The following is a 12,387-nucleotide window of genomic DNA, read 5'->3' on the forward strand; positions in this document are numbered from 1 at the left end:
TGTTTTGTATTTTTCAATATGGAATTTTATATGTATTTTGTTAAAATTTTCCCTAAGTGTGTTATGTTTTTTGGATGGCATTATAAATTGATTTTTTTAAAAATTCACTTCCTGGGCCAGCCCGGTGGTGCAGCGGTTAAGTTCACACGTTCCGCTTCTTGATGGCCCAGGGTTCACCAGTTGGGATCCGGGTGCGAACATGGCACCGCTTGGCAAAAGCCATGCTGTGGTAGGTGTCCCACATATAAAGTAGAGGAAGATGGGCATGGATGTTAGCTCAGGGCCAGGCTTCCTCAGCAAAAAGAGGAGGATTGGCAGTAGTTAGCTCAGGGCTATTCTTCCTCAAAAAAAAAAAAACAAAAATTCACTTCCCAATTATTTCTTGGTAGTTTACAAAAATACAATTGATTTTTCTACATAGGCCTTAAATCTTGCATCTTTACCAAATTAACTTATTAGTTCTAGTAAGTTTTGCAATGCAAAGCAATTTGTAATTGCTTTGGATTTTGTATACAATCAATCATGTTGTCTGTAAGTAAAGACATGTTAACTTTTAAATTGTTTGAAAATGTACTTGACTCTAATTAAAAAGGAAATATGGAAAGTTTCTACTTTAGCCTGTAGGATGTCATCAACAGGTTGATATTTCATAGGGAGAGGAATCATTTTTAAACTGAGAACCTTAGCATTAGTTGGATAAACAGAATCGTCATAAAAACAAGACTTTATTAAAGCTTAGTAGGTGGAACAATCCTGATATAAGAGACTTGCTGCCATGGTAATATTGTAGTAAATTGCTCATGTGAAAAGTTCCATTACAATGGCATTTTGTACTTAAAGAAAACTGTGCTTTATTCTTCCCCCTTAACTACAGATGGGCAGATATCGTTACTGATCTAAACACTCAAAACCCAGAGTATCTAGATATCCGGCACTTAGAGAGGGGGCTACAGTATCGAAAAACAAAGAAGGTAAGAACACCATTATATCTGAAGGTATTTAACAATTTGCCAAAATGCAGTATTTTACTGAGCAGTCTAGGTTGTAACTAACAGAAACCCAGTTCAGACTATCTTAGAAAAGTGAAAATTACTTTAAGGATACAGGCATGTCTTTAAAACAGAAGGGCAAGGAGTATAGCCTGGATTCAGAGGGGACTGGTACCAGGTCAAAGAATGGTTAGCAGGGGTCAAGTAGCTAGTCTGACTCATTCTTCTGGGAGTCATATGTTGTTCTGGTCTCTCTTTTTGTCTGATTACTTACTTCCTAAAGATCATCATCATCTTTATATCTCTCTTCTAGATGAACAGGCTAGACTGAGACTGGCCTGCCTCAGGCCTAATTCCAGTCTTGGCCCAACTTGGGTCAGGTGTTCACTCCTGAGACAAATTAACTGTGGCCATGGGGCAGAGCCATGTGTACAAACAAGGCTGCTGGGGCTGTTCTCAGGGAATGGTAGAGTCTGTGGACCAAGGAGACATCCCATTGACATATTCCTACTGCCATGTGAGACTGTATTGGAGAGAGAGGAAGAGGAATGATCTTGCTGTTTGGATTAGGCAGATGGAGAGGTGATAGTGTGAGAGTGGTAGAGAAGCTTATGAGGGAAGGTATTTTGGCTCTTGTGGGCATTGCTATTTTTGTAAAGGCAGCTGGTCAGGAAGAATGCAGGATAATGTGATCTGATGATGTCTAAAAGGATAAGTAGTGAGAAGAGGGACAAAATAAGGGAATTCATAGAAACCCACATATTAGTAGAATTCATTTCCTGTCATTTTCTTCACTCAACTTTTTTTTCTTCTCAGGTTGGGGGAAATTTGCATTGCATTATAGCATTCCAGAGACTTAATTGGCAAAGATTTGGCCTTTGGAACTTTGGATTTGGAACCATTAGACAAGAATCACAGCCTCCAACACATGGCCCGGGACTTGCCAAATCTGAGAGTGAAGACAATATCTCAAAGAAGCAGCATGGGCGTCTGGGACGGTCTTTCAGTGCTAGTTTCCATCAGGATTCGTCATGGAAAAAGATGTCCAGTATCCACGAGAGAAGGAACAATGGCTACCAGCGTTACAGTGATTATGATGGGAATGACTGATTATGCTGGGTACTGAAAAACTCGTGTTACACACGGAACCGGTCTATACAGGACTGCATTAAGACAGTAGTAGATTTTACTAAGTCTACATGAAATAGGCACAGGTCTTGTGGTAAGAAACATAACCTTGTAGTTCTCCAGTAAATAGGCTTGTTTATGATTATGATGGGTGATTTCAGATATATAAGCAGATAAGCACAGATTATTGTCTTTTTAAATTTAAGAGTATATAAACATTCTGGACAATTTCACAAAATCCAATAAAATTACATATAAATGGATCAAACACAAATTCTCTTCATAGCATCAGGATTTGAAATACTTAAGCATGAAATGATTTCTTACATCATGATCCCCAGAATTTGTTGCCAGTAGTTTTATTCCTAAGCTAAAGATGTAAGGCACCATCTGCCTTTAAAAAAAAAAAACATTGGGGCTATTGATTTCTAGTTTTCTCTCATGGTTAAAGCTCATTTAAAATTATTTAGTGAGTCTAGTAATTCTTTCACTTGTAGCAGTATCTTGCCTGCCTCATTTCTCTCCTGGTTAACTTTCTCAGGATTCTCAATAAAGAGGCAAAAGTGAAAAAACTCAAGAAACTGATCTTTTCTATTGGTGCAAGTGGGTGACTTAGTGCATTGATTCAGGATATTCTTGATTTTCTTGACTTGGTACGTTACTACCCAATATTGACAAGAACTTTAGGTCTTGAAAGACTTCTGTAAGTCTACAGTAAACCTTGTTTTAGGGATAGAGTAAAAGAACAAGTGGTATCCAGTTTCTGTACCCAAGGTAATCTGTGAAATGTGATCTTCGATATCTGATTGGCCTCTCAGTATGGAGTCATCTGTTGATAACAGCAGTAAAGATGCATTAGGATGCCACGTCACTCAGAGGGCAACTATCCATCTTTCAAACTCTGAGCTGACTCCTTTTTTAAACCATGTAGACAACTAGCTGTTTGAAGTGAGTGTTAAATAGTTCAGAAAGTATGTATTTCACATATTTGAGCTCCTCTCTTGTTGCTTTCCAATTTTCTTCTGCTGCCAACCCATGACTCATGAAGGACTAGGATCTCTTTTTCTTTCATTTCAGGGGCTGGTCCAGGACTCAAATCAGTAACTTGATTATTACAAGGTGCTGAATATGTTGGTAACCATATTGCAATACACCTCAAGGAGAGGGTTCAGATTTTTATTTTTAAAATATTTTCATTTTCATCTCTTTTGAATTTTATATCCATTTATCCACTCAGACATGCCTAGCCTACAGAAGGGGATATATATTATGAAATGGTCATTTTTCTGAAGAGACTATTTTGCTTGAAATGCAAAGGACTGAAAGAGATTTGTAGGTTGCTGATTTTGTTACTTCGCACTGGAAGTTTTAAGAAGTTTTCATCAAATAAAGTTTTGTTTTCTACTTTTAATCATGTGGATGTTTTGAACCTTTGTTTTAGGTGGAGAGTACCCTTATAATTCTGTTTGAAGTACACAACAATTTGCCTGAGTAGTGTGTTATAAGAAGCCATCTTGTGTCTGATTTTTATAATCAATGGAACAATACACATTATGATGACTATAATTTTAGATTTCTATAAGACTTTATAATAGAAAATAGAAAACTTAATTCTTATATTAGCTTGAACCAAATGAAATGTCATTTTTGTAGGTTAAACATGGTTGAATATCAGCAATTTCATTGAGTTTGACCAAATATTTCAGATGAGGTAGGCAGGAAGAGCTGGAAGTAAGGAAGACAAATGCAACATAAAGAACACAGTGACACCTAGGAAAGGAGGATGAGTTTATACAGATTACGTATTGGCCATAAACAATTTTTATAAAGTCTTGATATATATGATCACTTAATAATTTGGCTTACAAGTTTGGCAGTTATTAAGAGCACACTGAGGACTACTTTTCCAGAAACTATAAGCAAGTTACTGCACACTTCTCTTTCAAGATTAGTAACATTCCTGTCATATTTAATTTCTTGGTCAGCTCTTCTTAGAAGTCTCCAGAGAAGCACTGAAGGTTCAAATACTGGATCTGCTCTTACTAGCTGTATCATGTTGGGCAAGTTAAGATGAATTTTTCTGTGCTTATTTCCTCATTAGTAAAATGAGAATAACAGTATCTACTTTATAAATTGAAGACTAAATAAGTTAATATATGTAAAATGTTTAGAACAGTGCTTTGTAAATAGGAATTGCTATTTAAGTGCTTGCTATTATTACTACTCCAAAAGATGTACATTTTACTGTTCAGAATCTTGATAGAGAGCCCTTTAAACAGTACCTAAAAGAGCCAATTCCTTGTAAATCAAATATCCACCTTAGTTGCTGTTCCTTCAGAAGAATATTTGTATTCAAGAAATGTTGCTCTGGTTTTAAAAGCATTTATAGTATTCAAATGCACACATTGGCTGTTTGTTTTTGCCCAGCTCTCTGGTAGTAAGAAATGTTCATTTAGATCAAATCCTGAAATGTTCCTTTTCAGTACTATGCCCCATCATTAGGGCAAGCTGGTGCAGCAGCTCTAACACTTCCTAACTTGCCTTCTCCCAGACACTGGAGGGGCTCAAGCAAGGTACTCTAGGATCCATCACTCTCTCTATCTCAGTTTTACTCGTAGGATTTTCTCCCTCAGTCAGTCACTCAACAAACTAATTTTGAGCACCTTTAGCTAGTAGGTGTTTCATGTTAAATGTTAAATTTACTGATCTCAGAGCAACCCCAAGAAGACAGTGGCATCTCCATTTTATTCACAGACTCTCACTGCTGAAGAAACTTGCTCACGGTCATAGAGTGTCTTAGTTTGCTAGGGCTACCATAACAAATACCATGGACCAGGTGGCTTAATCAGAGAGTTATTTTCTCACAGTTCTGGAAGCTAGAAGTCCAAGATCAAAGTGGTGACAGGTTTGTGTTGTCCTCAGCCTTTCTCCTTGGCTTGCAGAAGGCTGCCTCTTGCTGGGTCCTCACAAGGTCTTTCCTTTATGTACACATCCCTGGTGTCTCCGTGTGTCCAAATTTCCTCTTCTTATTAGAACACCAGTTAGATTGGGTTAGGCTTACCCTAAGGGCCTCATTTTAACTTAATCACCTTTTAAAAGGCCCTACCTCCAAATACAGTCACATTCTGAGGTACCGAGGGTTAGGGCTTCAACATAGGAATTTTGGAGGGGGACAAAATTCAGCCCATTAATACGCGGTTATTATGTAGCTCAGATGGGATCTGGACTAACCTCTGCCTGACCTGAGAGGAGGTTCTCTTTCAGCAGGGTGCAAGATGCACTGCAGAGCTTTAGACTAGAAGCTGAAAGAGTTCATTTAGGTGTATTTATGTAATTCCTGTTAAGTGCCAGGAGTAGGGGATATAAGTCAACAAAATAGTTCTTGGCTTCAAAAAGTTTACAGTCTACCGTGGGAGGAGACAAAAATAGGCAATTATATTAATCTGTAAAACACAACTTGGAACAATTTCTGGGAATTACTTCACACACGGAGTTAATGCAAAAAAGCCCTCTGTCAGGATTACCCCTGATAGACTATTTAGTTGTGACTAGGTCAACTAAATGTGGCTACTGTGAATCATCTCTTTGGGCATAGAAATAGTTTCGTTAAAAACTAATTTTTGATAGAGTTTTGTCATAAAGGATTGCTTTAACAAAATTACCTGTTCATTTAAACCAACCTTTTCACTCAATTTGAATCTAGTTTGAATAGTTCAAATTTGAACCAATACGTATGATTAGACTATCATTTATTAACTGCTAGTGCTAAGTACTTCGCTTCATATACATCACCTCTGATCCTAGGCAAAATAGCCTGCGAGATTGGTTTTATGCACAGTTTACAGACAAAGAAACAGAAGTTCTGAACAAATGTTTACTCGGACAAAGCTCAACACTATAATGTGGTGTGGTCGGGATCTGAGTCTTGGCCTTACCAGTCCAGAGCGACCGCCGTTCCAGGAGATACCCTGGCAATTAGTTTCCTGTCATTTCCGACCTACAAGTCATGGAATCCTAAATTTCAGATGCTAGAGAAAACTCTACTTCAAGGGTTAAGGCTTTAAATCACATTACTATCTAGTTACTACAAGTCCTCGGACAAATACTTATTAAATTAAAAACACCAACAAAGTCTCCCCCTTCCTGTTGTCACTTCACGTGTAAAACAGTATAAAGTTTGCACAACGGGCGGCCCAGTAGGGAGAAACTGATACTGAAAAAGAGCGCAGAAAACCGTCACCTCAGCAAAGACAGAATTGGCGCATCGTTTCAACGTTTACCCGCCAAAACACGCCAGCGTGCAGGAAGCACAGAGCTAACGCAACACCAACGCTGGGGCTGGACCGCCCCCTCACTTCCGGAGTGCAACGGCGCAGCAAATATACGTCCACGCAGTGAGGCAGGACTTCCGCCCTGAGCATTGTATTAGACGGAAGCCGTGAGGCTCCATTTCGGGAGGGTTTACGCACTCATTCGAGAAGACTTTAGGCAGCGGCGGAGGCACGTCTTCTGGGCTGTTTGTCTCGCCGGCGCTGTGCCCTCGCCCCGGTCTTCCGTTAGAGTGCAAACGTTTGGGCCGAAGCACGGGGCGAGACGAAGAGCTGCGTCTTCTCCTCGCCACCGGCCATTCTCTGGTCCCGTCTGTCTTCCGGGAGGCAGTGTCAGCCGCTGGGAAGTGCTTTTCCCGCTGGTGCCAGCTTCCTTTGGAAAACCTCTGGCTCTTTATTATTTTCCATCTTTCCAGAGTGGGAGCAGGGGGAGCTCTTCCTGTGGTCAGGGGCGGTGGTGCGGCTGGTTGTAGGATTGGGATAAGAAGTCTCCCGCGACCCCGCCCCCGAGTTGCGCTCCGCGGACACCCATGGGAGTTCAGGGGCTCTGGAAGCTGCTGGAGTGCTCGGGGCGCCAGGTCAGCCCGGAGACGCTGGAAGGGAAGATCCTCGCCGTGGGTATCCTTAACGCGGCTTCGGTGCTTGGGATGCAGTGATGCGCGTCGGGTGCTCACTCCGCGTTCTCCGTGGGGCGGCCGCAGAGCGGTGTTGGGGGGATGACGGTCTCGCCCAGGGCGTAGCTCTAGAATCTCCTTCAGGACGTTCTCTTTCAAAGTGTCAGCTTTTCTCCGGCTTTGCAGTCATACTGCTCTGGATCGGAGTTCAGGTTTTATCACTTAGGGGCGGTACTTTACGCCTCTCTCTGCGTTAGTTCTCGCGTCTGCAAAGTGGAGGCGATAGTAGTATCTACACACGGTTGGTATGAAGAATAAAGGGATTATTTAAATGAAAGAAGCTAAGAATAGTGCGTAACACTGTTAATATTGTAAATCTTAAAAGTATTATCTTAGTTGGGAGGTCAGCATGGAGAAAACGAAGGAGACTTCCTTCCAGTAGTTTTCCCTGCTGTCCTGAGTCTTGCTCCATTTATGTTTATTTATTAGAGAGAGGAAGGGTCGTGTGGACCAGTGTTTGACTCTGTATTTGTATTTACATACGTATATAACTTTATTTTTAATTAAAGTTTTTGGAATACGAAATTCATATAGTACATTAAAAAGATTTAAAAAGTTATGCAGTGAATTATTTTTCTCCCAGCCCTGTGATGGACTTTTTTAAGGACTGTTGTTTGTGTGCATGTTTGGCTGGGGTTTTGTGTGTGTTTCTTTTAGAATGAAATGTGTTTTTTTCATCATCAAAACATGTGAATGGTATTTCTGAAATTTTGGTCTTTTTATTCAAGCATTCGTCGCTTTTTTTTTTCTTTGAGTGTGTATTCTGTTTCAGAAGCTGGTGGTACCTTACACCAGTTCCCTGATTGGGAATCTATGAGCCTAGGAGCTCATACGCTGGGTGAAGAAGAGAGGCATATAAATAATTGCTGTGGAGTGGTAAATGCAATGTAAGAGTAAGTGGGAGTTGAGACAAAGGAGTCATTGGCTGAGGAGCCATTATTCTTTAGTGTGTAGACAATTTATACATAATGGAACGCTGATAATTTTTTAAATAAAGTAAGATTATTATTTTTTTTGCAAAGTGAGTAATCTTGAGATAATCTGTATGGAATTTTGGCTTAGTTAAAAGTTTGTATGCGGGGTACGTTGGGTGAGGGAAAGGAAAAGGTTTTTTTTTTTTTTAAAGCATGTGTGCTGTTGCTGCCCTCTAGTGGGTCCTCAAATCACTGCTTTGTAAAGATTTTCTTCCTAGAACTGTATGTGAATGAAAGGACAGTTTTCAGTGACAGGAACCCTTAAAACTTCAGCAAAGATTTAGGTCATTTTACTTTGCAACCCGTATGAATGATTAGTAACTTGTAAAAGTATTGATATTACACATCAAATTCAGCATTCTAACTTTTTGGGAGGTTGTCGAGAGTAAGGAAAGGTAAAGCATTTAATTTAGATTATCTATTTTTAGATGGCTCAGAGGCTCTTTTGGGACATGAAATCATTTTAACGAGCTTATTAGGCTTTTCTGAGAGAATGAGTCATTTAAAGAGGACTATCAAAGATAAATCCACTTATAATGATAACTTCATATATATATGTGTATATATATGTAAAAGGAGAATATTTGCTTGTTCTACAATTGATTTTGCTTTGTTTCATTTTCATGAAAATTCAAATATCTGAAATATATTCATATTTTTTTTTTTGTTTTACTTGTTAGTTAAGAAATTACCTATGACTGTAACAGGTTCATAATTTACTCTTGGATCCCTATAATAAATTGTTGGCCTTTTTACCATCTATAGCTGAGTGTTTTATTTATTTACACAATCTAAGTGTCTTTGTCCAATAATGAAAAGTTAACATGTTAACTTTTGTCTCTTATGGACCTTAACATTTGTAAAATCCATTTAAATCTCTTTATGCATACTAATAGAGATTAATTAAATTTTCAGCCACCTAACAATAGAACTAAAGTAATTCACTTTTTGTTTCAAAATGCTATTGGTCCTTTGGGTCTTATTGTAAAATGATTTTTGGCTTTGCTGCAGATTTAACTTTTCTGGAATAAATTTAAAGTTGCCTTTGATAAACTTATTCAAATTAGACATGAAGAATTATGCAGATATCTTCAGATTACCTAATTTTATATGTTCTTTAAGGACCTCAAGCTGCAATTCTCAGTCCTAGCTGAGAATTGGCACTACCTATGATTAATTAAGAAAAAAAAGACCCATCTCAGTCTCTTTGATTTAGAGTTTTAGACATATCTGTATTTAGTAATCTATGTTTCAGAAGCCTCATAACCAGTTCTGAAGGATAGCAGAGTTGAGATCTGAAATTAAGTTTTCTCATTTGATTATAAAATCTAAAGTAATGGGCTAAATAGAGACTTGTTTAATCCTATACAGTACTGTAGCAAGCAGAAGTGTTTATCCAATGCAGGGCAGAGCTAGGTCAACACCAGATCCTCCTTCCAAGATGGATCCTTTATCCGACCACTTCTCGTCATGTCTGCCACCACCATCTGCTTTCACTTGGGCTATTGTAACTAGTTGTAAAACTGGTTTCCTTATAGTTTATTATTCACATGCCCACCAGGGTGACCCTTAGGTCACGTTCTGGAAACCTTACAGCGTCTGTACACACATCAACTTCTGCCATTGCTCCTCTCACTGTGCTCTTGCCACATTGCCCTTAAACAGAGATGTGCTTCTGTCCCAAGTCATTTGTATTTGCTGTTCCTCTTGTCTCTGCTGTTCCTCTTGAGAGTTTACTCCCTCACTCCTCTTGTTCATTCAGGTCTCTGTTACTTCTTTTGATAGGATTTCCATAACAATTGGAGCCATTGACCCCCCAGTCACTCTTGTCCTTTTACTCTGTTTATTTTGTTCTTGGCACTGACTGGCAACCTAACGTATTGTATAGCTATTACTTTATTTTTTAATTGTCTATCTTCTCCATTAGAATGTAAGCTTCTTGGGGATAGGGACCTTATCTGTTTTGTTCATGGCTGTGTTGTTTGCTGTTCTATCCCTAGGATCTTGGATGTGCCTGGTACATAGTAGCAGTCAAATGTTATAGGAATGAGTATAATGATAGCTTACTTTACACTAGTTATTTTGTTGCATAATGTATATTCAGTTAATTGTTGGTGGGTCTAATTTTTTATGGTAGTAAGTTAGGTAATGTACATTCATTTAAATATTTAACTGTTTAATTCATTTAATAGCAGATCCTTGTTGCTTCTTCTATGCCCTGTGAAAGGGAGGGCAGTGCACAGAAGTGTGGTCTAGACATGCCATGGAGCTCACAGTCTGGTTTTCTCCCCCACTAGATTGTAAACTCCACAAGTGCAAGTGCTTTGTTTTGTTCAGTGCTGTATCCCCAGGGCGTGGAAGGATTTCCACCAGGTAATAAGCAGGCGTTTTTGAATAGGAGTGTATAGCTGGAAGTCTTTATCTGGGCTGAGGCAGTGACCCATAACTGAGACTTACAAGTAGGAGATTACTAGGACAAGAGAGGGAGAAACTGCTTTAGGCAGAGGAAGGAGCATGTCAGAAGACCTCGGAGGCAGGAAGGAGCTTACTGATTTCCAGGGTTTGAAAAAAAGCCCAGTGGCTTGAAGTGAGCAGAGGCCAGATAATTCAGGGCTCTTGCACCCTGAGAAGTTGTAGATATTATCCTCAAGGCAATGGGAAGTTTTTGAAGGGTTTTCACTGAAGCTATGTTGAAGAAATCTAATACATACCTTCAAGATAGAGTAGAAGGTAGAATTGATAGGACCTGGAAATGGCTGGATGAAAGGAGTATATAGGATGACATTCGAGAATTCTGGCTCAGTGAATGGAGGTGCATTCACTGAAATGGCATGAGCAGCCTAGTGAGAAGACATTGAGTTCAGTGTTGATCACGTTAAGTTTGAAATGTCTGAGGCGCCAGGAGATGTCAAATAGGATATCCAGTCTGGGGGTCGGGGAGAGCTCTGGGGCAGGCATGCACATGAGGAGAGGGTGTGGTATGGGGTGCTGAGCCAGCCTGGGTAGCTAGAGCAGGCAGGAGGAAAGAGGAGGGCCTGAGTGGGGTCACTGCTGAAGTCAGCACTTCAGTGGTGAGTTCGAGGAACTGGCAGAGATTGAGAGCAGGAAAACCAGCAGTGCCATGGCCCTCTGACTTAGGACAAAGAGAGACTAATCTGTTAAAAAGGGTTTTTTAGAAAAGCTTAAAAATAAGAGAAAACTCCAAGAGGAAAACATAAATTACTTGTAATCACAGCAGAGATAACGGCTCTTAATATTTTGATGTCTGACCTTCTAGTTTTTTATATATAATATATTGCGTGTGTTACAAAACGGAATTATACTTTCCATACTTTTGTAATCTGTCTTATTTCTTTTAATAATAATTTGTGACTGTCTTCCTTATCACTATATATGCTTCTGCCAACTTCCATTTTTAAGGATTCTTTGGTATTCCAGCAAATCAGTATATCGTAATTTAGTTTTAAAAAAAGACCTGTTGGAAAATTTTTACATTAAACATTGTTTTGTAAACATTGTTTACATTGTTTCTTTTTCATATTTTCATTATTATAAGCAAGCATTCTTACAAGTAGCTCATATTGTAAATCTGTGATGATTTCCTGAGGGTAAATGTCTGGAAGTGGAATTTTTGGGTAAGATAGAATGCAAGTTTTTTGCTATGAATTGCCAAATTGTTCTCCAAAAGAGGCGGGTTAATTTACTAAAATTCTGTGGTGATCACTAGTTTTTTAAAGAAGCAATTCTTTGCAATTAGACCTTTTAAAGGATACATCTGTCTATGTAAGGTTTTAAAATTCAGTATGTGAATAGTAGTAACAAGGGCTCAAGTGAATTTAACTGATGTTAGGTAGATTTCATCAGTGCTAAACATTTCTCAATTTCCAATGAATTGTGATGAGTACTTAGTTCCAACATTTGGATGATCTCAGTTATTAGGAAACTGAAATTCTGAAGGGAAGGGAAGAAGTTCCAGAATGTTTTCCATTAACAATTCTTCCAGATATTAGCATTTGGTTAAACCAAGCCCTTAAAGGAGTCCGGGATCACCATGGGAACTCGATAGAAAATGCTCATCTTCTCACTTTGTTTCATCGGCTCTGCAAACTCTTGTTTTTTCGAATTCGTCCTATTTTTGTGTTTGATGGGGACGCTCCACTGTTGAAGAAACAGACTTTGGTAAGAGTCAGCTATTTTTTTTTTCTTCCTGCATTCTTTGAAAGAAAGAAAAGTTCACATACAAGTTTAGTTTTTTTCTTTCGAATTTTGGAAATCAAGACTTATTTTGACATAT

General features: G+C 38.9%; 1 protein-coding gene across 6 annotated transcripts in view; it reads left to right on the forward strand.

Moving 5' to 3' along the window:
• The window catches only part of LOC106830082 (basic immunoglobulin-like variable motif-containing protein), a 70,018-nt gene that overhangs the window by 33,424 nt on the left and 24,207 nt on the right, over positions 1–12,387 (forward strand). For 2 of the 6 annotated variants that reach the window (XR_011506647.1, XR_011506646.1), the window contains 3 exons: positions 875–971; positions 1,806–2,211; positions 3,195–3,528. Coding sequence is in view for 4 of the 6 variants with exons in the window: in XM_070520129.1 (XP_070376230.1) it covers positions 875–971; positions 1,806–2,037; positions 12,097–12,272 (505 nt within the window). In the remaining 2 variants the exon portion in view is untranslated. Of the gene's footprint in view, positions 1–874; positions 972–1,805; positions 4,519–6,508; positions 7,064–12,096; positions 12,273–12,387 lie in introns of those variants that run through there. The other 4 variants (XM_070520128.1, XM_070520127.1, XM_070520129.1 and 1 more) reach the window with 3 other exon arrangements.

Source organism: Equus asinus, chromosome 11 (assembly GCF_041296235.1).
Source record: "Equus asinus isolate D_3611 breed Donkey chromosome 11, EquAss-T2T_v2, whole genome shotgun sequence".
NCBI classification, from domain to species: Eukaryota; Metazoa; Chordata; class Mammalia; order Perissodactyla; family Equidae; genus Equus; species Equus asinus.